Below are 22,810 nucleotides of genomic sequence, written 5' to 3'. Positions count from 1 at the left end.
GCTATTTATTGTGTCTCTCTCTTGATACTCACAATATATCATCATACTGGGTGCTACTGAAAGGCATTTAAAGAACAATGCAATCATCAGGTACAGTCAACATGGGTTCATGAAGGGAGAGTCCTGTTTAACTAATTTGATATCCTTCTATGATAAGGTCACCTGCCTAATGGATGAAGGGAAGGCAGTGGATGTGTTTTTTCTGGATTTTAGTAAGGCTTTTGATACTGTTCCTCACAGCATCCTTCTGGACAAGTTGTCCAACTGTGGGATGAGCAGGTACACAGTGCGCTGGGTGAAGAACTGGCTGAAGGGCAGGGCTCAAAGGGTTGTAGTGAATGGGGCTACATCTGGCTGGCGACCAGCCACCAGCGGTGTTCCTCAGGGCTCAATCCTAGGGTCAGTTCTGTTCAAAATATTTATCAACGATCTGGATGCAGGAGTTGAATGCACCATTAGCAAGTTTGCTGATGATACCCAACTGGGAGGTGCTGTTGATTCTCTAGTGGGATCTTGGATAGATTGGAGCATTGGGTAATCATCAGTGGCATGAAATTTAACAAGACCAAATGCCAGATTCTGCACCTGGGACAGAGTAATGCTGGACACAAGTATAAATTGGGAGAGGAGTGGCTGGAGAGCAGCCCCGCAGAAAGGGATCTGGGGGTGCTGGTTGACAGCAGGCTCAATATGAGTCAGCAGTGTGCCCTGGCAGCCAGGAGGGCAAACTGCATCCTAGGGTGTGTCAAACACAGTATAACCAACTGGTCAAAAGAGATGATTATCCCTCTGTATTTAGAGTTGGTGCATCCTCACCTTGAGTATTGTGTATAGTTCTGGGCTCCACAATTGAAGAAGGATGTTAAGGTGCTTAAATGCATCCAGAGGAGGGCAACAAAGCTGGTGAAAGGGCTGGAAGGCATGTCCTATGAGGAGAGGCTAAGGACTCTGGGTTTGTCTAGTTTGGAGAAAAGGAGGCTGAGGGGTGACCTCATTGCTCTCTGCAGCTTCCTGAGGAGAAGTGGAGAGGGAGGTGCTGAGCTCTTCTCCCTGGTATCCAGTGATAGGACGCGTGGGAATGGTTCAAAGCTGGGCCAGGGGAGGTTTAGACTGGACATTAGGAAGCATTTCTTTACAGAGAGGGTGGTCAAACACTGGAACAGGCTTCCTGGAGAGGTGGTCGATGCCCCAAGCCTGTCAGTGTTTAAGAGGCATTTGGACAATGTCCTTACTAACATGCTTTAACTTTTGGTCAGCCCTGAAGTGGTCAGGCAGTTGGATTAGATGATCACTGTAGGTCCCTTCCAACTGAACTATTCTACATAATGTATTGCAAAGCCAGAAGATGATCAGAATAGTTGTGCAGAGTGGAGGCTTTAGCCATAACTCACTCAAATGAATTGAAAGATCATTTCAGATCATTAATATAGTCTTAAGTGTGTGTTGTCAGAGTGGCCTGGAGATGCTTTATTGACTCTATACACTTAGTTTTCATGCTGCTTTGGGTTCATCTCTTATTTTCCTAAATATTGTTACCAATCATATTTTAGGATTGTATATGTCACTTTGGGACTTGTATATGATCCTTTTGGTCAGAGCTTTCTTGGTATTACACGTGTTTGAAGCACTCAGCATAGTGATTCCTGGAGTCCTGAGATGTTTTTGGTAACTTTTCCTGGTTGAACAAACCTGTTGGCTTCCAGCTGCTACTGCAACATATGTATGATATGAGTTAAATTCATCAATGTGTAGGTTATAAATTACTATTTTGAAAAATATTTTAATAAAGAAACTTGAGAGTGTGGACAGTTTTGGTACTATGGTCCTAGTGACCAGAGACACATCAGACTTGGCTCCACGGCTGGCACCATGGTTCACAGTCGGGCCAGGTGGCAGAGCACTGCCCTGTCTTTCCTGTTTGTGGTTTCAGGTTTGGCAACAGACTGTGAAAATAACCTAGTGGTATAGGGTATGCTCCATCACTCTACCTGGAAAGCCTCGCTTTTGTAGCACAGGTCAAAGTAAATAAAAGGCCAAACAATTTCAGTGATGAGGTAGAGAAAGGAGATTGCAATGCAGTCAAGATTGTGATAGGCACCTAAAAAAATGCCACTGTTGTTAGGAATTGGGGTTGACTAATCAGAATTGAGCTGAAGGCAAATAAGACTATAGCACTTTCCAACGTTTTATCAATTTTTTTAAAGATTAAACTCATGTATTTTTCTACTTTCTGATTTTCTCAGTTGTTAATTTTTGCTTTCTAGTAATTTTATCAAATGATGAAAATTGGTTATTTTAAAAGCATATATATCTGCAAAATACATTAAAAAATACTACTATTTGTCAGGACTGAGACTTTTTTGTAAAAAATCAGTGCATAATTTTGGTTCCTACAATAATTTAAATCTCATAGAGGAAACAACCAATGGAAGAAAATACAGAATCAAATGCAGGCTCTAAAAACATTTGCCAGTACACTTTCTAATGGTATTTAAACATAATTTTGTATATTTAATTTTTCACATAATTAACAGCAAAATAATTTGACTTGCAATGGAAATGAGATTTCAAAATTGCAAAGTTTCTTTCAAAAAGGCACACGTTGAATAACTGCACACATGTTAAACATATTTCCACTCTTAAGTTTGTAAGTTGAAGCTATTTCTGTCAAATCAATGAAGATGCTAATTTTTTTTTTGCTTGTTTAAATGGTGGTTATAGACTCTCTTACTCGCTTCAGGCCCCGCTGTCGCCGTGATTTAATTCTGTTCCATTTGTGAGCTCTGCTCAGCGTTGCTGAGATGCAGATGACCTTCAGTCTCTGCTCTGCCTGCAGCTGCAGGCCCGTTGTACCCCCACCGCCCATGCGCCTCACTCACGGGAGCAGTGGGGCTCTCCCTGCCACCGACCAGGTTGCTCTCGAGGCCGGTGGGACCGGGGTCGCGCTCATCAGCTGTTCCTACCCACGCCCGCGGTCGGCGGCCCGCAGGGAGACCGGCACCTGGCCGTAGGCCGCGCACGGACCTTCCAGCGGCCAGCTAGGGCCTCGCGGCGCCCGCCCAGGCTGATTCGTACGACCGCGCCCTGGGCTCGCGTCTCGTTTTCAGTGACCCGTTTCGACACTACAGCGCTCAGCCCAGGCCGCAGCGGCTTGTACCACCAGCCGAGGCTGCCGCTGCTATCCGAGTGCCCGCCTCCTCCTCAGGCCGCTCTCCTGAGCGCTGGTGCCGATAAGAGTGACGCTGTAGAGTTGTGCCGCCAGCACGGCGGCGCTGGAGACTCCCGCGGGCGGGGCGCGCTCTGGGGATTCCCCCGCCGCCCCTCGCGGAACGTTCGGGATCGTTCTCGTGACGTCACGGCAGGGGGGCTCCCGCCAAGCAGGGTGGGGTCACCCCCTCGGTGGTGGCCGGGAAGCTCCGCCCCGGACGCCTGCGGGCTCGCGCGGCCGATCTTGTGAGGCTTGGGCGCGCAGAGGATTGCGGTTCGGAGCAGCGCCATTTTGGGAGTGAGAGGAGCGGGGGGTGGGGGTGTGCGCGCGCGCGCGCGCGCGTCATTCTCGCGTCCGGGGCTTCCACGGTTCTTGGGGGACGGGAGGGGGCAGCCACCACTAGGGGTAATCTGGTGGTGGAGGGCCGAGGGCGCCAGGGCCAGAGGCGTGAGAAGGGCCGCCCTGTTTCTTCCCCCGCCGCGGGGCGAGGCCCGTAATTGGGGAGGGCAAGGGGAGCTGCCCCCGGTGCAGCGGCCGGCGGTGGCTGCTGCTGCGTGGGGGTGGCGCAGCGCGGCCGGTGAGTGCCTGAACGCGGGCCGCGGCCCCCTTGGAAGTCAGGGTAAGCGCCCAGTGCGGGCCGGTGGAGCCCTTCCCGGGGCCCGCTGCGGCGCCGCAACAAAAGGTCTGGTTGAGGCCGGGAAGCTGGGGGTCTGCCTGCGCACTTCACAGGCAGGCGGCCCCGAAAGCGGCGAGGCTTCCCCAGGGCCGCGCTGGGGGGTTCCCCAGGTGGCTCCCGCCGCTCCCCTAGGCTTGTTCTGTGCTTAAGCTCGGTGCTCCTGGCCCAGGTTAGCGCCTTCCTCCCCAGGTGCTTCCTGCAGATCTATTTATCTTTCCCAATAAAATGAGACATGCTCCTTTCCGGTTGTTTTTTATTTTCGGAAATTAGAGACGGGAAAACGTTTTCGCTGATAGGCTGTGTTCTCCGTTAAATATGCCTGCTGCTTTCTCCAGAATGTGAGTGAATGTTTAACTGAGGCTTCTGTACTTGGGTTTGGCTGTCTGATTGTATGTGTATTTGCTTTTTAAGATTAAGATTTATGTACTTGTCTAACGCCAATTCAGATTTCAAAAGGGAAAACTGATTGTTCTGGTTCTTTTTCCCGTAGGCAATTTGAGTTACAAAGAGAGTCCTGGATATTTGGAGCCTTTTGCTTCAGCTGGTAGGGAGGAAAAAAGCGGGAAACCGTCCTGCACCAGTTGCTTCTTGTGAAAGGGGAGAAATATTGGACACTGATCTGGGATTATTTATCCAAGTGCTTCCTCCTGAAAAAGCTTCTGAAACAATCATTAGGCATCTGAGAAGTGAATTGGAAGTTTGAAGTCATGAGCTTTTTCTTTCTAGCAGTGCAGAGCATCTCACCCTTGGATGCTTTTGTCCACATGGCATGGATATATGGCTAAATTTATCAAATTCTGAATACTTCGGCTGCTAAGATAAAGCGCTGTTTTGCTTTTAGTTACTTTTTTTTCTTCCAAGCAACATTCTGTGTGAGTCATAGGCGTAACCAGTTTTGCTAACTGGCTCCAGGTTAAATGCAGCCTGAGTCACTGTGTAGACATTGCTGAAAAGTTTCATGGCAGATATTTTTACCCTTATTTTATTTTTTAGATTTTCTGATATACCCTTCTGTCATTTTGCAATGAAACATATTTTCTAAATGAAGTGTCTAATATAAATTTGTTTATAATTTTTTCTTTTATATTTTATTTAATATTTTGCCAATGAGCAATGTGGTGGTATCCAGATAACTGTTTACAAATGCCTCTGTTACCCGAAGCTAGGAAATGTTCCTCAGTTCAGATGTGAAATTTGGTTTTTTGGCTTCACAGTTTGTGGTGTAAAAAGTGTATTTATTTCACCTGTAGCTGATGCTTCTTATAGTGAAATGTACATGGAATAGACAAGAGAAGAAGCTGTCAGAGAGAAAAAAAAAAAAAGAGCTTAAGGCAGAGACTTGGCAAATTTTGGAAATAGCCTTGCGGAATCTGTAAGCAAGAAGGATGGGTAGCTGATTTCTGTGAGGTCAAATCTATGTCAAACAGCTACGAATGTAGTACTGATAAGAACTCTGGATATTATCTCAAGGAAAACAAACTGGAAAAATATAAGTCGTGCAGTACTAATACCTTGTGCAGTCCTCTTGGATTAGGTAAGTGTTGTAGTGTTCATAAATCAATTTACACTTGAATAAACGTTTTATCAGTGGAATGGTTAAACCAGTAACATTTACTGTCTAGAGGATGTTGAGTTGTTTTTTGTTAGGTTTTTTTTTGTTTTGGTTTGGGTTTTTTTTTGAGAACATTGAAATGAGCTTGCAGAATCTAATTTCTACTTGCCATTTTTAATTAATGGAATATTTTTAAGAATTTGAATACATGTATTGCTACAAAGAGAAATTTGTAAGTATGAGTGTGATTTTTCTGGGAGGTTAAAAAATATGTACATCTAGACTGAATCTGTAGGTAACTTATCCTTCATGTTAATACTGTAATCTCAACAATGAGCTGTTATACTTATTGAACAAGTCTGCTGGATGGCTTGTGCATCTCGGTCTTTCCATTTGCATTAGACACTTTTGCAGCATGAAGGTACTGATAATGTAGCATTGCTTTTTTTTATTTCCTCCCACTGTTCTTTGTCACTTATGGAAGCCAAATAATAATAATTTGGTAATAAATTTACCAAAATTAATTTACTGCCTGTGCAAACTGGCTTTTTAATGTGTTGATATTTTAAGCTTGGGTTCAGAGTAATTTCCTATTCTGTAATGGGAATGAATGAGTCTGATTTGAAAGTATACCATAACACCCCCCCCCCCCCCCAACCTTTTTGGAAGGATTCAAAACAAAATATAGTGGTGAACTAACCAATTGTACGTGTTGTTGTTAGATGTATTGTTGCCTCCTTCCCCCTGTAGTGGTTAAATGTTTCTGAAGATGGATATAGTTTAAATGTTGAAATTACTATATTTACAGTATATTTTTTGTAGGTTTGCTTTCAGCTGAATTACTACTGTCTCAAAGAAAATTAAGATGGACAGAACAACTTAATTCAGAAGTCAGTGGTAATTTTACGAAGTTCTCTTCCTCCCTACTCCACCTTGATTATTCATAAAGTTTTAAATAATTAAAGCATTATTGGGTAGACTGTAAACTGAGTGTCTGGTAAAGGTGACGCATTTACCTTAGTCGTGACTTTTTCAAAAAATTTTCAGAGCTTCTGCAATACTGAAGTATTACTAATAGTGTAATAGTGAGCTAATGAAAAAAATGGTTTTCTCTAAGGGCACTGTAAAGATGTTTGGGAAGATGGCTTGTGTTAAAGCCTTGTAGAAAAGTAATTTTAAGCATGTGAAACTGTGTCTAAAGATTACTGTGGTGTTGCGTTTTGTGTGTTTTTGTTGTCCATTTCCCCCCCCCCCCCGTTCCCCCCTCCTCATAACTTGTTATTTTGACCATAAATTAAAGACTTGCACCTAAATAAGTATTTTAAATTCTTAGGCTCACTGAAGTAGTTCTGTTCTGTGTGTTGTCTTGTCAGTATCTAAAAGTTAATCTACCTTCAGTATTTTGCTTTCTTTGATTGGCTTTGCTGTTTTGTTATTTTAACTTCTATTTCAATTTTGCTGTTTGAAAACATGGAAACTGTGGAACATGAATAGGAGTCTTTCTGTAATCTCTCATGGCTGTGGCTTGGGGCTCTTCTACATCGAGTCTCAGTGTGGCTGGGATTGACTGAATGAACTGAGCCACATGTAAAGGAACCAAACTAACAGAATAGAATTGTCTTCCTCATTCTTTTAGTTTGCTTGAAAACACTTGTTAAATAGGAAGAATTCAGGTGTGAGTGGCCATTTCATTAGATTTTTGTCTATTATATGGCCATAAACATAGTAATACAAGTACTTGCTTCTTAAATCATAGAAAAAGTGATGTCTGTCTTTTTTTAAGCTATTAACTTTCAGTGCTATGAGACACTTTTACCTCTTGATAAGAGGTTCTCGCTGAAATCAAGGAACTGCATTCCCTCCACTTACTATTTTGGGTGACATCTTTATCTGGACTCTTTCTCTTCTGGATGTTTTGAAGAGTTTGCTTTTTTAGCTTTATTAAATTAACTTTTTCTTTACATCTTTCTGGTTGCTGGTAGGATAATTCTTTTTTTCTTTTCACTGTGTTTGCACTTGGGAAGTGCAGTTGTTCTTATTTGTATGCATATGTATTTGACACAGATTTAGGCATGTTTTACAGCTGTGCCTTTGTACCATAAGCAAAATTCATACTTGGGTGAGGACCATTGAGGAGAAAATGCTTAGCATGCTGGTCCACTTTAATTCCTTCTTTAGGTTTTTATTTGTATAATGCTGACAGTCTGTTAAGTGGTTTGTGGACACCTATGAAGGTCCTTGCCCTGGAGGGCTTATACTTTAAGCCTTGATGTAAACATAGCTTTTGTACTGGAATAACTGTCAGCAGCTTGACTCTCTTACTGATGCGTTTATTCTGGTAGAATCCTAAAATGGGTGCATTTGTATTGAGAAATTGTCTTCAATGGAGTAGGCTGCTCTGCTGTGAAAAAACTGCTGGTGGAAGCTTTTAAGAATAAGCAGACTTTAAACTTGCAGCAAAGCTTAAGTGGAAATAAATCTGTAAAATGATATAGGGAATTTGTGTAGATATTTAGCTTCGTTAGTACTTCATAAGTTAATGTACTTTAAGCTTCCCCCCCCCCCCTCCATTCTAGTGAGATTCTTCTGTTTAAAATGTATGGATAAAACAGTTTGACAGTGATAGTTCATCAGTAACTTCTGGGGAAGTTGCTCTTAGTTTTTTATTTTTTAGTACTAGGAGTAAATTCTGTCCTGCAAGGAAAACCATTTGCAGACCTTATTATAAACGAACTTGAATGAGACTTGGCATGCTTGCTTGCTTGTTTGGGTTTTTTTTTGTTTCTGTGTGATTTTGAGCAGTAGTATTACACAGTGACTGATGATAATGCCCTATGTGGTACTATCAACTCTTCCACAATCATCATCTTTCATATTTTGGGTAAACATAGTCTGGGAAACAGCTGAAATTATATAGAATTGGTTTTCTGCTTTATATGCTCAGGATATTTTAAAACTGCCACCTTTTTCAACTGCTTTTTCTTCAGATCCTTGTGAAGACTCCAAAGTGCAAAAGCATTCCCGGTGATTTTGTTACATAATGTATGCTGAACTGGGTGGTGATGTTAGTGCACTAACACTTTGGCTTTTGGACTTTGAACCTTGCAGAGGACAGGAGATCAGTGTTTTTCCAGCTTTCTGCTAAATGGTACTGCAAGTGTAGGATTTCAAGCAGAAGGAACCTGGTTGTAGTTTACCTTCAAATATGAAGTTATTCTATGTTACAAAATAGTTAGCTTTTTTTAATTTACATTTTGGTACAGTGCAAGAAGGAAAAACTTTTTTGATAAAAGTGATGATCAAGGTATTCTAAGCGCTCTCATTAACTTTGGCTCTTTCTAAAACACTTCCTAAAAGATGTTTTGATTTTTGTGACAATAATATTTGATTCACAGAAGTGATGTAAACCCTCTTGCTTGTGAACCATATCTGTATACAGAAAGTGGTTGAGATTTTTAGAACACCGGTGTCCCACCAAGTCTGCTGACATTCTAGATCCTTATGCAAAACAAAGGTAGTGAGTGCACTTTAGTTGATTCATCCTCACGTAGGGAACTTGAGCCCTAAGTAGAAATGAAGGTGGGTTTTTCTTAGGTGTGTGTTTGCTTCTGCTAAGTCACTGTAAAGCTAGGTTTTAGGGCTGTGTCTCTACTAGAGAATGTATTGGGTTTTTATGGTTAAAAAATTGACTGTTACAGTTTGATTCCATACACTTGTATCCTGGCATGTCATAAGACTTTTGGAGGTGTTCAAATTTGACAGAGGACTTTGTCCTATCCTCAGTGTTCTGCAGGAAGCCTTAGTTCTCATACTTTTTTTTTTTTTTTTTTAAAGATGAGGCAAGAAGGTAAATTTAAAAAAATGAATGGATATTGTCTTTTATTCTTCCTCATTGTCCGTTGTTAGAATACTCATCAGAACAGTACTGTATTGGATGGTGGGGACAGTGAGACTAAAACTGGAGATTTTACTTGCTCTGCAGTAGCACAGTTGAGAAAGAAGAGTCTTCAGCTGAATTGTTTGGAACTTTTTAATGTCTGTTGAACCAGTGGGAGAGAAGACCTTTTAAAGGTTCAACTCCCTTTCCTTTTATTGGAGGTGTGAGTCTTTGACAATAAATTTTAGAGAACCAAAGAACTTGAGAGAATTACCATATCCAAACTTAACCTTGTTTGTAAATTATCATATGTCTGTAAACCCTCTTCTACATTGAAATGTAGTGGGGGGGCGACACACACATTTTCCTTTCAAAGTGTTAAAAGGTTGGTTGTAAAGATTGAAGCTTATTCTTTTGTTGTGGCTGTGCATTTACATGGAGAGAAAATAAGGGAAATAAATAATCTTTAGTTCAAGTAGTTGTCACGCTTTTGCAGCAATTTGTGATCAGTAGAAATGTTTCCATTTTCAAAAACTCCGTAAAGCTTGTGTTAGGGTTTAAATATTCTTTTCTCTTTTGTTAACATACAAATTTTGGATAGCAAAAGAACAACTTGAAATTAGCTTGTTTTGCTTTGTTCAAACTAAATGAATGACAGAGCAAGGAAGATCTCTAATAAGCTGTGTTTTTGAAGAGGAATAAAAATTGAGATGTATAGGGTTTAAATGAAAGTATTATTTAAACTTACACTTAACAACTTCAAATTAGCGCTACTCTTGACTAGAGATAACAGGGAAGGATATTTTATCACAAGAAATTTTCAGTTTAAAAGAAAATGTGGTTTTTTTGTGGCAGAAGGAAAAAACTTTTGATGGAATAGGTTATTTTAATGGCCCGCTTGGTTGAGAAAAATCCTGAACATTTCTGTTTATGAAGAAGAGAGACCATGTAGTCTGATGGTTGGGATTTGAGCATATAATTTCTTTGCCTAATTCAGAGCAAAACTTTGTAGTTCTGTGGCTGATGCTAAATAGGTGAAATAAATATTTGAAGCTGGCCCAAGATGGGAGAACTGAAGGGTCAATTTATTCTGTAGCTCCGTTATTCTAGAGTTGCTCTGTTTTAGTGAGAACTTTGCCTGCTGCTGCTGCTTCAGAAAAAAAAATTGACCTTGGCAAATAGCTTTCTCTTTTTGTTGTTGTGAAATGCAGTGCAGTTGGTATTTGACATATCTCTGATAGTGAACATTCAGTTTTAATTCCCTCAGAAAACTGTGTGCCTCCCTTCCCTTCTTGTAGATGGCTGCTCTTTTCTAAGATGTCATGCAGACTTGCTTATTGGGCTCCTCTGAAATTCATATATGCTTGGTTTGTCTTTCTGACTGAATAAGGATGTGATACACTTGCTGTAGCTCATTACCAAGGAAGCAAAGCAGCAGCAACAGACTTGAGACACTGAGTAATATATAACCTTTTATTTTTCTACTATCATAACAGCACTATATTATATTTTAATTCTGATGGCTTACAACCTTCTTTTACCCCATTTATAAATTTTATACTAAAAATTATGATGACAAGGTGAGGATGGGTTATCAAACAAGTATGTAGCTGAGGGGTGGAGTTAAGGTTCCACATGCGGTTTGTGGTATGCTGTACTTATGCTAATAATAATCTGTGAGGCATTAGGTAAAAGATCATAGGGTATGTGCCACTTAGATATGCGTACGTGTTAATTTTACTGATTTTCTGAAAATGATGTATGTGCATATATTCATATGCTTTTAACATTTATTCTGTTCATGGATTTCTCTATGCAAATCAATAGACTGAAGTTCTAAAGAGTAAAGTAAGAGGTAGGGCAGCTGCAGCGGCCTGCTGGGAGCGGGCAGCAGCGCAGCCTTTCCTGAACTCAGAGTCGGGCTGCAGCAGGGCTGCCGGGGTTGTTCAGCCTGGAGAAGAGGAGGCTGAGGGGAGCCCTCATCGCTCTCTGCAACTGCCTGAAAGGAGGCTGGAGCCGGGGGGGGTGTCGGTCTCTTCTCCCCAGTAACAAGCGATAGGACAAGAGGAAACAGCCTCAAGCTGTGCCAGGGCAGGTTTAGGTTGGATATGGGGAAAAACTTCTTCACCAAAAGGGCTGTCAGGCACTGGCACAGGCTGCCCAGGGAAAGGGGCTGAGTCCCCATCCTTGGAGGTATTTAAAAGCTGGGGAGATGTGGTGCTCAGGGACATGGTTTAGTGGTGGGCTTGGCAGTGCTGGGTTAACGGTTGGACTCGATGATCTTGAAGGTCTTTTCCAACCTAAACGATTCTGTGATTCTAAACTGGTCTTCAGGGAGTATCAAGAAATTTGAACTTGTATCTCTTTTCTAACTTTGGGAGTTCGTGTCTTGAAGCTTCCTTAATTTTTTTTTCTTTTAATAACTTTACTACTCCACTCACAAGCTTCAAGTATTTCTACCTATTTGAGTTTATATTGCCTTTTATTTTAATCTTCTTCTAACAATCTCTGAAATACCTAATGTCACAGAAACTGCTTCCTGTAAAATAATTTAGGCTATCCACAGAGTGTGAGAAGTATAGAAGTTGAAAATGCAGAACTATTTTTCCTTACCTTTAGTTTCTGGTGAGATGGGTTCAGCTGACAGGAATTTTTTTTTTTTTTTCCTAATTTTTAGCATTATTTTAAAATTTGTTAGACAAATTAGTGTAGGTAGTTCAGACAAATAGTGTTATCAAATGTATCTTGCCAACAATAATGAAATCTGTCTTAAATATTGAAGACAGCTTTCTGGGCTAGGGAAATATTTTTATTTTGTACACTGAAGAGACCTTCCTGAAGTTGGATCTGTTCAATACCAATGGGACTGTCTTTCCTCTGCCAGCTAAATACTGGTTAGACAAGTTAAACAACATGCCCTTAAAATTGGGTGGGGACGGTCTCTGATCTCACGTCCTTGTCATCTTAAAGTTCTGCTGTGCTTTTTTCTCCACCCTCAGTGGAAGAGGATCAGGTTAGGGAACACTTAAATAAGATATACATAAGTCCATAGGGCCTGACAGGATGCACCCATGAGTGCAGAGGGTCTGGCTGATGTCATTGCAAGGCCATTTTTGATTATTTTTGAGAGGTCATTGTGATTGGGAGAGGCTCTTGAGTATTAGAAGAGAGCAAATGTTAATTCTATCATCAAGAAGGGTAAGGAGGAGGAGGAGGATCCAGGGAACTACAGGTTGGTCAGCCTCACTTCAGTCCATAGGAAGGTGGTAGAGCAACTAATCCTGGAAACCATTTCCAAACACATGAAGAACAAGAAGGTGAGTGGGAGCAGTCAGCATGGCTTTATGAAGGGGATATCATGCTTAACCAAGCTAGTAGCCCTCTACAATGAGGTGACTAGTTTGGTAGATGAAGGGAGCAATGGATGTTGTTTATCTTGACTTCAGTAAGGCTTATGACACTGTCTTCTGTGACATTCTCATAGAGAAGCTGACAAAGTATGTGTTAGAGAATTGAACAATGAGGTGTATCAAAAACTGGCTGAATGGCCAGGCCCAGACCATTGGGGTTGTGATCAGTGGCACAAAGGCCATTTGAAGGAAGTCATTAGTGTTGTACCCCCAGGGTTCAATACTGGAGCCAGTGCTATTTAACAACTTCATTAATGACCTGGATGATGGGCAGAGTTTACCCTCAGCAAGTTTGCAGATAATACAAAATGGGGAGGAGTAGCTGATATACTAGATGTTTATGCTGCCATTCAGAGGAACCTGGACAGGCTGGAGAACTGGACAGAGGATCCTCATGAAGTTCAGCAAAGGGGAAAATGCAAAGTCCTGCATTTGGGGAGTAGTAGCTGCATATGTCAGTACATGCTGGGGGCTGACCAGCTGGTAAGCAGCTCTGCAGAGAAAGACATGGGGGTCCTGTTGGACAACAAGCTGACCATGAGCCAGCAATGCATCTTCACAACAAGGAAGGCCAACAGCACCCTGGGCTACATTAGGAAGAGTGTTGCCAGCAGGTTGAGGGGAGTTCATCCTTCTCTACTTAGCAGTGGTGAAGCCACATGTTGAGTGCTGTGTCCAGTTATAGGCTCCCTGGTACAAGAAAAATATGGACTTAGTGGAGTGAGTCCAGCAAAGGGCCACAAAGTTGATTAAAGGACTGGAATATCTTTCCTATGGGGAGAGGCTGATATTCTTTTTGATCTTCTAAGGAAGTACGAGTTGATTCTCAGTCTTTCAGAACACTCTATGGATGTTATATTTTAATTTTTCAGAAGATACTTTCCAGATTTAGAATTAGTAAGCCATCAAAATCATATTTTTCTCATGTAAAATTATGTGAAGGTGAAAACAATGAGGGAGACTTTGTATTTGTTAATGCTGTTGACAGGACTACAGACCGTTGAGACAAGAATAGACAAGTATGCCTTCAAAAGGATGTTACAAGGTAGCAATGTTTCATTACAAGATGATGCTTAAAGTTCATAACTCTGGGATAAACTGAAGAGTTGTGTTGTTGAGACATTCCTCCTATAATCTGTAATGGATGTGGACATGGGGAAATAAAAAGTAGGATTACATGTTTTTGCACTTGATTCTTATGAGTCACAAAATTGTTATAGTGTTTATAGTTAAATATATTAAAAATGTGATATTAAATGCATTTCTTCTAGTTAGAGCTACTTAAACCATTGAAAACAAAAATGAAAATAGTCTCAAAAAATCACAGCAGTTAAATGTGAGTGCATATTACATTACCTTATATGTCACAGTCCTTTCAGGAATCTGTACTTTAATAATCAAGCTCATTTTTCCTTATTTGACTTTTTTATAGAAAACAAAACATGGAACTGAAATTCAGAATGCTTCGACTGCAACTGCTTCCTCTGCTCTCTTGTCCCTGAAATATCCCAGATCGTTCCCCCACGGACTCTCACATCCACTTGTGCAGCCAGGGCAGAGATTCCCTTGAGAGGAATTCTCATGGGAATCACTTTTCCAACTCCTGAAGAGTATTGCACACTTCCAGAAATGCTGTTTGGCTCTTTTTAGTGTTGTGTGAGTAGACAAATAGAGGATTTCTAATGCTAGAAAGATCTGATGAATGGAAGTGAAGCAAAAAGAAATTCCGGATAAAGGATCATCTTTATAATGGAGCAGAAGTGATCACTTAATTTTTGTGTAACCAGTTTATTCCAGACCTCACTATCCTTTGTTTTCTTGATGATATGTTTAAGGCCAGGTTAGAGACATTTGTAAAGGAAATTACTATTGTTCCACTGTGTTAGTAGGAGCAGTGCAGGAGACATTATATGAATTTCTAGTATATGAAGGAAGTCAGGTTAGATCATAAGGGTTCCAGTGTTTGAGTTGGAGACTTGGGCTTTTTGTTGTTTGTTTTGTTTTAAAGCTTTGTCAGTTCTAATTGTTTCCAGCATTTTATAGATGCCTGGCATGGAAAAAAAAAAGTCTGGTCTGTCTACTTGCCTTATCTTTTTGCTCCATGGCTTTTGCCAGTACAACTGCTTCCTGGTTTAGTGTTGCAGCTAAGTGAGTTAATAAACGTACCTGATTCTGTCTGTAGTGACTCTACAGTTACCCTGTTTGTAATGAGTCTGGTATGTGCCTGCACTGTATTCCCATTTTTTTATGTGCTATGCAGAGATGTGACTTGGACTAATGGATGCTTGCTAGAATTCTGCAGTATGCTTAGCCTATAATGCGCTCTCTCATGCTTCTCTAGTGGTTAGAAACTACTGCCATGTATTGCCAGTCTGCCTATTTGGTGAAATTGTTCAGGGGTGAAGGAGGGTGAAATCTGTAACTGACATAGTTGTGGTGGCAGGAGTCCCTAATTTAGGACAAATGGTATGAGAATGAGTAAGCATCCTATGTTATTTTTTTTTTCTCCTGGTAAACGTAGGGGGGGGAAAAGAGATTTTAAAAAAAATATTTTTACTGCAAGAAACTACACAAATTTTATTAAAATGTGAGAAATTGTTTGTTAAACCTGAGATGTATTCCATAACACTGTTTTGGATATTTCGTTCAACTGGATCTCCTTGATCTATATATTTCATGCTCCTGTTTTATGTGCTAACTGCATGGAGGTTTTCAGCTTACAAACAAGCTTTGCAAACAAAAATTAAATGTTAGTCATTTTGGTTGTTTCATATTTTTTCCCAGTAATAGTGAATTAAAAGTTGCAGATAATGTGAAAATTGTAATATAAGATGAAGCTTGAAGAAGCACTTTGCTAAAGTAATCTGAAAGTAAATTAATCTGAAGGTTCATGAATACAGGGTGTTTTCTGCTTTTGTACCGTGTTGAATTCTATCTGTGTTATTGCAGGAAAAAAAAATTGATTTATATGTTGGTTGTAGTGTGTGGTCTTCACATTTAAAAACTTTGGTTTTTAAACACTATATTGATTTTAAAGTAGCAGGGGAGAGGAAAAAAAACTTGCTGGGGGAATGGTATTCTCCTATGGTTAGCACCCAAGATGGGAAAAACTGGATTAATTATTACAATGTTATCTTTGTGTACATGCATTGAGTTACATGTTAAACTCTTTAGTTACAATTATTAGTTTCTGACTTATAAGGATAATAGGAATTGATAGGTTCAAATATTTGTGTTAAGTCATAAAGTTGTTCCAGAATTTTGTTCTGATCTTCAAAACTGTGTGTCCAGCCTAAATCTGTTATGACTGGTATCTTCTTGTGATTCTTATGGTGTTTTGGATTAAGACATCTCTTGGTGGAATTTAGTCCTTCAGATGTCTATAACCACTGTTTAAATACATCTTAGGTCCTAATTTTGTGAGGCAAAGCAAGCCCAAGTAGTTTTCTTAGACTTTTCTTGTCCCTGATCACTGAAATAGTTCATTATTGCACTAAGTAAAATTTTGAATTTCTGTGTTGTTATTCTAAGTGTGATTTTTACTTGTATCTATTTCTGTGATTTAAAAAAGAAAAATGTAGTAGTGCAGGGAAAATTGACTGTACTGTTTGATTTCTTCATTTAATTTGGTAATTTTTTTGCAGAAGTCTTGACTTTGATTCATACAGTGGCTTTCTGCTTCCCTTTTCTCAGCATGTTACTTTTTCTAAAACAGAGGCAATATATTAATTTTTCCTGAATGCTCTTCAGATGAGACAAATAAGTTTGTTTAAAAAGTGAGTGTTTCCAGCTGCTTTAAAACTGGTGAAAAATACTTTCTGTCACAAAAGGACCTTATTGACTCAACCATAAAAAAACAAAACAAAAAAACCAAACAACTACCCAGCCCAACCTTTTTGGATGTTGGTTAAGCATACGTGGTGCAGTGTTCTTATTTCAGCTGCTCATGTGGCTCGAAGTGGGTGACTGAGTTATGACAAATCTCTTTACTGTACATCAGTACAGTACAGTCCTTACAGACTTCTTTCAGATATGCCTGACAAGAAGTAAAATTTAAGAACAGGTGTGTTTTTTTCTTTGCTGTAAACTATTCTGCTATCCACAACACAGCAAAAGATAAAATTTATCTGAATTTATGGGCTATGGAAGACTTTTTTTTCTGAGGTCACTACGCAGTACTTGAATCTGACACCAGAGACTATTGCTGAGATTAGACTGAATATTTTGACCAATCTGATTAAAGAAACTTAAATGTATTTGAGTGTTAATAGTATGAGGATAGCAGTATTTCAGTGTCTTTTTCTTGCCTTTCTAGAATTGTGTAGCTCTGCTTCAGTAATAGACAACCTGAACCAAATTAGCTTTTACGATACTTTTGTTAGAGAATGGTAGGTATATTTTGAGTTTGTGCTACCAGGGAACGATGAATTCATCATTCAACGATGAATTTTGGGCCTGATCTTTTGTTACCGAGAGAGTTTCTGAAAGCAGTGGAATAGCATTCAGATCTGTGGAGCTTACCTCAATAAGCTTACTTCTGATAGCTGTATTAATGCTGGGAGTACAACAGCTGTTTTATCAGTGTTAATGAACAGCGGTTGATCTGTTGTGTGGTGTGTGTATGTAAGAGAAGGCTTGCTAGCAGACAAATGAGTTCTTCATGGTCTGTCAGTATAATTAAAGCAAATTCCTGTAAATGCTTGTATGGGTGCATATTATTAACTTTCATTCTATTCAAATACTTGAAAGGAATTTTTGTTTTTAATTTATTTAAAAGTAGGATAGTCCCATGTTTGTGAAAGGCAGAAGTTTTTTTCTAAATTGTTGTTCAATGTTGCCTATTTGCCTTAGTGGCTCCTCAGTCTTTGTAAAGGTAGCTCTTGTTTGATGTATCAAGTGAATTTCTAAAGAAGTCTCTTCAGTATTTTTATTAATAACTTCAATCATGAAATGGAATGTGCACTTATTAAATTTGTAGATCTATGAATCTGAATAGAGGTTGCAAGTGCTTTGGGGGACACAATGCAGAAATGTCTCTGTTGGGGATAGCTTAAGAAGTAATGGACTTGAATAGCAGGAAAAAAGGCTTATGTCTATGACCTTATAGAAGATGCCTTTCTAGTGATGTATGAGTAGTTCAATACTGGGGCATGTTGCAGAAGAAAGTGATGGTCTCAGTTGTTGGTCTAACTTAAATTGGAAAGCAATGAAGAATCAATCAAACTGATGTTTGGCAACCAAGCTGATCACAAAGGGTTTAAGCATAGCAAATCCTGTCTGTGGCAGCAGAGTGGTCTTGCTGACATCCCATTCTCTCTTTTTGTGATCTATTTTCAATTTACCAAAAATATCTTCCTAAGACTGAAGAGTATCCTAGAGCCATTGGTTATTTGCTAGATCATCAAAACAGACCTCATGCTTGTAGTGAAAATGTTTTTATATTAAAATACATTCTGGGACAAACTTGTTGGCAACATCAGAAAGGTAGCATCTATAAGAGTATGTATGAAGCCCGGTAAAACATGGTATTGTCAACTTAAAGCTGGGTAGGCTGTGTAATCTAAAATGTAGTTTAAAAAAAAAAAGAAGATATTAATATTTGTCCTTTCCTGATCTGCTATGTGTTTCCCAATTTAATTATGGATAGGGTATTTATGCCTTTTAGAAGTTAGTGAGTAAATAAGGTTTAATAATGAAAATACTTGATTTTCCTGTGTCTAATTGCCAGGCCAATAATATGTACAATCAGATAAGAGAAAGTGTTTTCTTTACTTCAGTGGTGTGGAGATCAGTATCCTCAGTAGTTGCTTTTCTTGGTAGTCTTTAACTGTAAACCTATGAAAATGGTTCTAAAAATACATCTGTGCTTTTGTTATTGTTGTTCTTTTATCAAAATTAGTTGGAAGAATTAGGCCTAAAAGAGTTTCTTTTATGGGCTTATTGAAATTTACAGATGTTCTGCTGCTGACTTTGCACTCTGAGTATTGTTTAGTTTTGGCCCAGGCTTCTTTCTTTGTCACTTCACTATACTGTTTTGGAGGAAAGGGATTGACTCATCTGACTCAGCAGCACTATCAAAAACCTTTTTAGAGCTTTTAGTTGGAGAACTGAGAACATGGGGAAGACTTGAATCTGCTTCTAGAATAATTTTTGTGGGAAGAAATATACACCCAGTATCAGTGAGCTGTGGACAAAGTTTGGTTAAAAACACCTTTCCAATCCTTAAAAACTTGGTGATCACCAAGTCTCACCTCAGCCCTTGATTTATGTGCAAAGGTAAAAGGTAGGGATGTTAGTAAGTTAAGAATAAACGTTTTTCATGGCAGTTGGATAAATAGTAGTGTTAGGAAGCTTGACTAGTTTTCTAAAAACAGTAAGGCTAATTTGTTAAGAAATCACTTTGTTAGTGCTTTTGTTGTCCCTAATAGCTGATTCACCAATAACTTGGTAATACTTTTTGGATCCTTTGGAACGTTCTTATTTGGAACGTTCTTATTTGGAACGTTCTTTTTTGGAACGTTCTTACTTGGAACGAACCTAATCTCTCCATTTGTTTTTTAGAATGTAAGTACCTTGGTCTGAAGATGATGATGATGTTGTTGTTGTGCTGATTTTCCAGTATTGATACCTGTCTTGGTCCTTTCTAAAAATTTCATTATACTCTTGCTTGGAGATGAGAACTGTATCTGAGGGAAGGAGGAAAAAAAATATTTTTCTTGCTGTAGTCTATTCACATTTAATTTGCTATTTCTTAATTTAGCATCTCTTGTATTGGTTCATTTGTAAACATCTACCCTTTTCTGTTTCTATACCATTGCTGAACATGATTAATCAGTAAAAGTGAACTTGGTTCCTATTTAGAAAGAGAAGCCATTTTTGTGATGGTTCTGTGACTCTAGAACTTCCTTGTTTTTTTTGTTTGTGGTGTTTTGTTTTTGTTTTTTTTTTTTACTAGTCTGACATAATCAGATTCTTTAGAAAATTTCTCTGGAATTTCTTTTGAAGTTAATTTAGAAGAGAGTGTTGACTTCAGTAGAGTAATTTATAACAAGTTATTTGGGTGGCACATAGTTTTAAACTTGTCTCTATTTAATGATAGTGGATTTTGTACATCTTATAGTTTAACTTTGATATCAGAGGTACCTAAAAACTTTACTATGAGCTCACTGCATAAAAAAGAACTAGCAGCTCAACTAAGTAGTTCAGTTTAATGCTTACAGATCTGCTATACTTCCTTTTAGAAGTTGGAACATTCTCTTCTGTCACTGGAAGTCTGCATTAGTCCAGTTCAGGCCAAAATACAACAATAATTATCAGTTATCAAGTTCAGATTCTACATCTCTTACTAAAACTTACTTAAATTACAGCAGCTTTGGATTAAAGTGAACTATATCTGTGCTCACTGACTAACAGATCTGCACTCTGTTGTGCAGAGATGTGGAATATGCGTTTATTTGGGTCTCCCTGTAAAATGCATGTGGATGTTAATTATGTTTTCACTAGCTGAATTTCTAATAGTGTGTATATCCTACTTAAGATACTTTTGAGTCATTGACAATTTTGCAGTATCTAGCTGCAGAGCATGATTCACATACCCTTATAATTCAGGTAGTTTCATCTATTTCTTTCCCTTCTGTGCTATTGTTCAGCTTCAAGAAATATAGCTTGCATTATCTTGCATTCTCTTGCTTACTGAGAGATGTTTTCCCACCTGTGGAGAGAGCATGGGGTAGAAAAATACTCTTGGGTTTTATCTTAAGCCATTACCTTTTCTTGCCCATTTTCAAACTAGAGAGTTTTACTGGATTTTGGCAGTATTTCTGAACATGTAAACACTGTTTCCATTAAATCTAGAGAAAATATGGGGCTTGTGGTGGTCCTGAGCATCTAGTCTTTTATTAAGGAACTTTAATATGCCCTCTAAGATTAACTTTTAGGGACTAATTTGAAAAATCAGCTTCTTCTAGGAAGCTAATGAAATAGCTCCTGCAATCCATTCTAGATAGTACCGGAAAATATTTAAACAAGCTAATTTTGCCATAGCTTTCTGATCAGACCTTACGCAAGATGCTTCATCCCATTTATAAGAGGAAATAAAGGAGTGAATGTTACAGTTGTATTTTCATGATACCTGTGATATATCTGATTAGTGTGACACTTTGGTATTAAAGCGCAGATGTGATGCTACAAATGAGATGAGGCTAGTTAGATTCTAAAAACAGATCTGTGTGAGAAAATAATACCAGAAAACAGAAGGGAAATAATGATCAAAACACCACAAGCGTAATCCTCTTGTAAGATAAGCATCTGAAAAGTACTCATTTCTTGTTTTTTCCAATTACAGGGACTTGCCATGAGGTGCTGAAGCCTTGTTTCATTGATTCGGAGAGACTGGACCTAAATGGCGCAGCATGACTTTGCTCCAGCCTGGCTTAATTTTCCTACTCCGCCATCATCAACAAAAGTATGTTCTTTGCTGTTCTTTTGAACAGGCAGTCTCATTATTAGAGAAGTCTAAATGTCATAACCTTGATCATAGTAAAAATACAAATCTCTTTATGAATATGTGAAGGGTGATAACAGATGATATCTATCAAGTCTTGTTGTCGTGATTTAAATAGTTGGACCTTGGTTGTCAAGCTCGTACCTCCGGTAGGGGTTTTTGCTTGAGCATCTGAGTTCATGTGTTCATCTGAAGTATGTGCCTGGATACATCATCAGAGCCATTGTTGGATTAAGATTGCCTTCATCAGGAGTTTAAAATGAATTATAGTATTTTGTGCTAGAACTGAGACAGAGGCATGTGCTTAATGTTCTTGCTTCTGATTTTGCTCTGTGTCCTATACGTTTTACAGAAGCGTTATTCTGTCATCCAAGTGATTAAAAAAAATGCTTTTGAAATAGACCTTCTGAAATGGCTCTTCAGTTGCTGGTGGGATGCTTGCTACTACTGGTAGTGTGTGGTGCTTTCGAATAGTTGTGCGTTCTCGCTGTGGTTGTTTCATCTAGACTACTGTTAATCACTTGATACAATGGGACAGCTTGGAAACAAGAAATAGCAATCTCTGAATCATTACAATTTGTAAGTATTCTAGGGAGTCTTGAATATGTCTCTCTCGTATAAATGTTTCTTTTTTTTCTGGCCTGTCCTTCTATTCTTTCTTAATTTGTGTGAATGCAGAAGCAGAGGCAGCACTGGATACTTCAAACTCCTGTCATCTGTTTTATTTCCCTATTTGTAGACCTGTTGTCTTCACTATAATCTTTTGAATGCAATATCCATATCTGCAGCTATGAGAGTGGCATTGCCTTGCTTTAATGGACTTATGTAAGTTTCTTGCTGTCTTTCGTGTCCGTGGAAAATGTTTAGCCTTTATAAACTTATGGGAATGGAACTTATGGAAGACAGGGCTGGGGAGCAGAATGAAGCCCCCATAATCCAAGGGGAAATGGTTAGCAACCTGCTACACCACTTAGACACACACAAGTCTATGGGGCCAGATGGGATCCACTCAAGGGTACTGAGGGAGCTGGCAGAAGTGCTCACCAAGCCACTCTCCATCATCTATCAGCAGTCCTGGCTAACTGGGGAGGTCCCAGTCAACTGGAGGGTAGCAAATGTGATGCCCCTCTACAAGAAGGGTTGGAAGGAGGATCCAGGGAACTACAGGCCTGTCAGCCTGACCTCGATGCGGGAGAAGGTTATGGAGCAGATCATCCTGAGTGCCATCATGTGGCACGTACGGGACAACCAGGGAATCAGGCCCAGTCAGCGTGGGTTTATGAAGGGAAGATCCTGCTTGACTAACCTGGTCTCCTTCTATGACAAGGTGACCTGCTTAGTGGATGAGGGGAAGGCTGTGGATGTTGTTAACCTGGACTTTAGTAAAGCCTTTGACACCATTTCCCACAGCATTCTCCTGGAGAAACTGGCTGCTCGTGGCTTGGACGGGCGTACTCTTTGCTGGGTTAAAAACTGGCTGGATGGCTGAGCCCAGAGAATGGTGGTGAATGGAGTCAAATCCAGTTGGCGGCCAGTCACAAGTGGTGTTCCCCAGGGCTCAGTGTTGGGGCTGGTCCTGTTCAA

At 39.6% G+C, this 22,810-nt stretch overlaps 1 protein-coding gene across 24 annotated transcripts in view; it reads left to right on the top strand.

Annotated features, from left to right (window-relative positions):
- Positions 1–3,301: 3,301 nt before the first annotated feature.
- LOC104019255 (vasculin) overlaps positions 3,302–22,810 on the top strand; it is a 38,579-nt gene continuing 19,070 nt past the window's right edge. For 7 of the 24 annotated variants that reach the window (XR_015705818.1, XM_087762490.1, XM_087762491.1 and 4 more), the window contains exons 1-4: positions 3,368–3,505; positions 4,375–5,418; positions 6,259–6,326; positions 21,068–21,187. Coding sequence is in view for 23 of the 24 variants with exons in the window: in XM_087762490.1 (XP_087618616.1) it covers positions 21,125–21,187 (63 nt within the window). In the remaining variant the exon portion in view is untranslated. Of the gene's footprint in view, positions 3,506–3,578; positions 4,223–4,374; positions 5,419–6,258; positions 6,334–14,155; positions 14,380–21,067; positions 21,188–22,810 lie in introns of those variants that run through there. The other 17 variants (XM_087762479.1, XM_087762480.1, XM_087762472.1 and 14 more) reach the window with 17 other exon arrangements.

Source organism: Nipponia nippon, unplaced genomic scaffold (genome assembly GCF_047370975.1).
Source record: "Nipponia nippon isolate SJK-2023a ecotype South Korea unplaced genomic scaffold, ASM4737097v1 scaffold_26, whole genome shotgun sequence".
Classification (NCBI taxonomy): Eukaryota; Metazoa; Chordata; class Aves; order Pelecaniformes; family Threskiornithidae; genus Nipponia; species Nipponia nippon.
The sequence above is the reverse complement of the archived record's forward strand: the minus strand, read 5'-3'. Positions and strand labels throughout refer to the sequence as shown.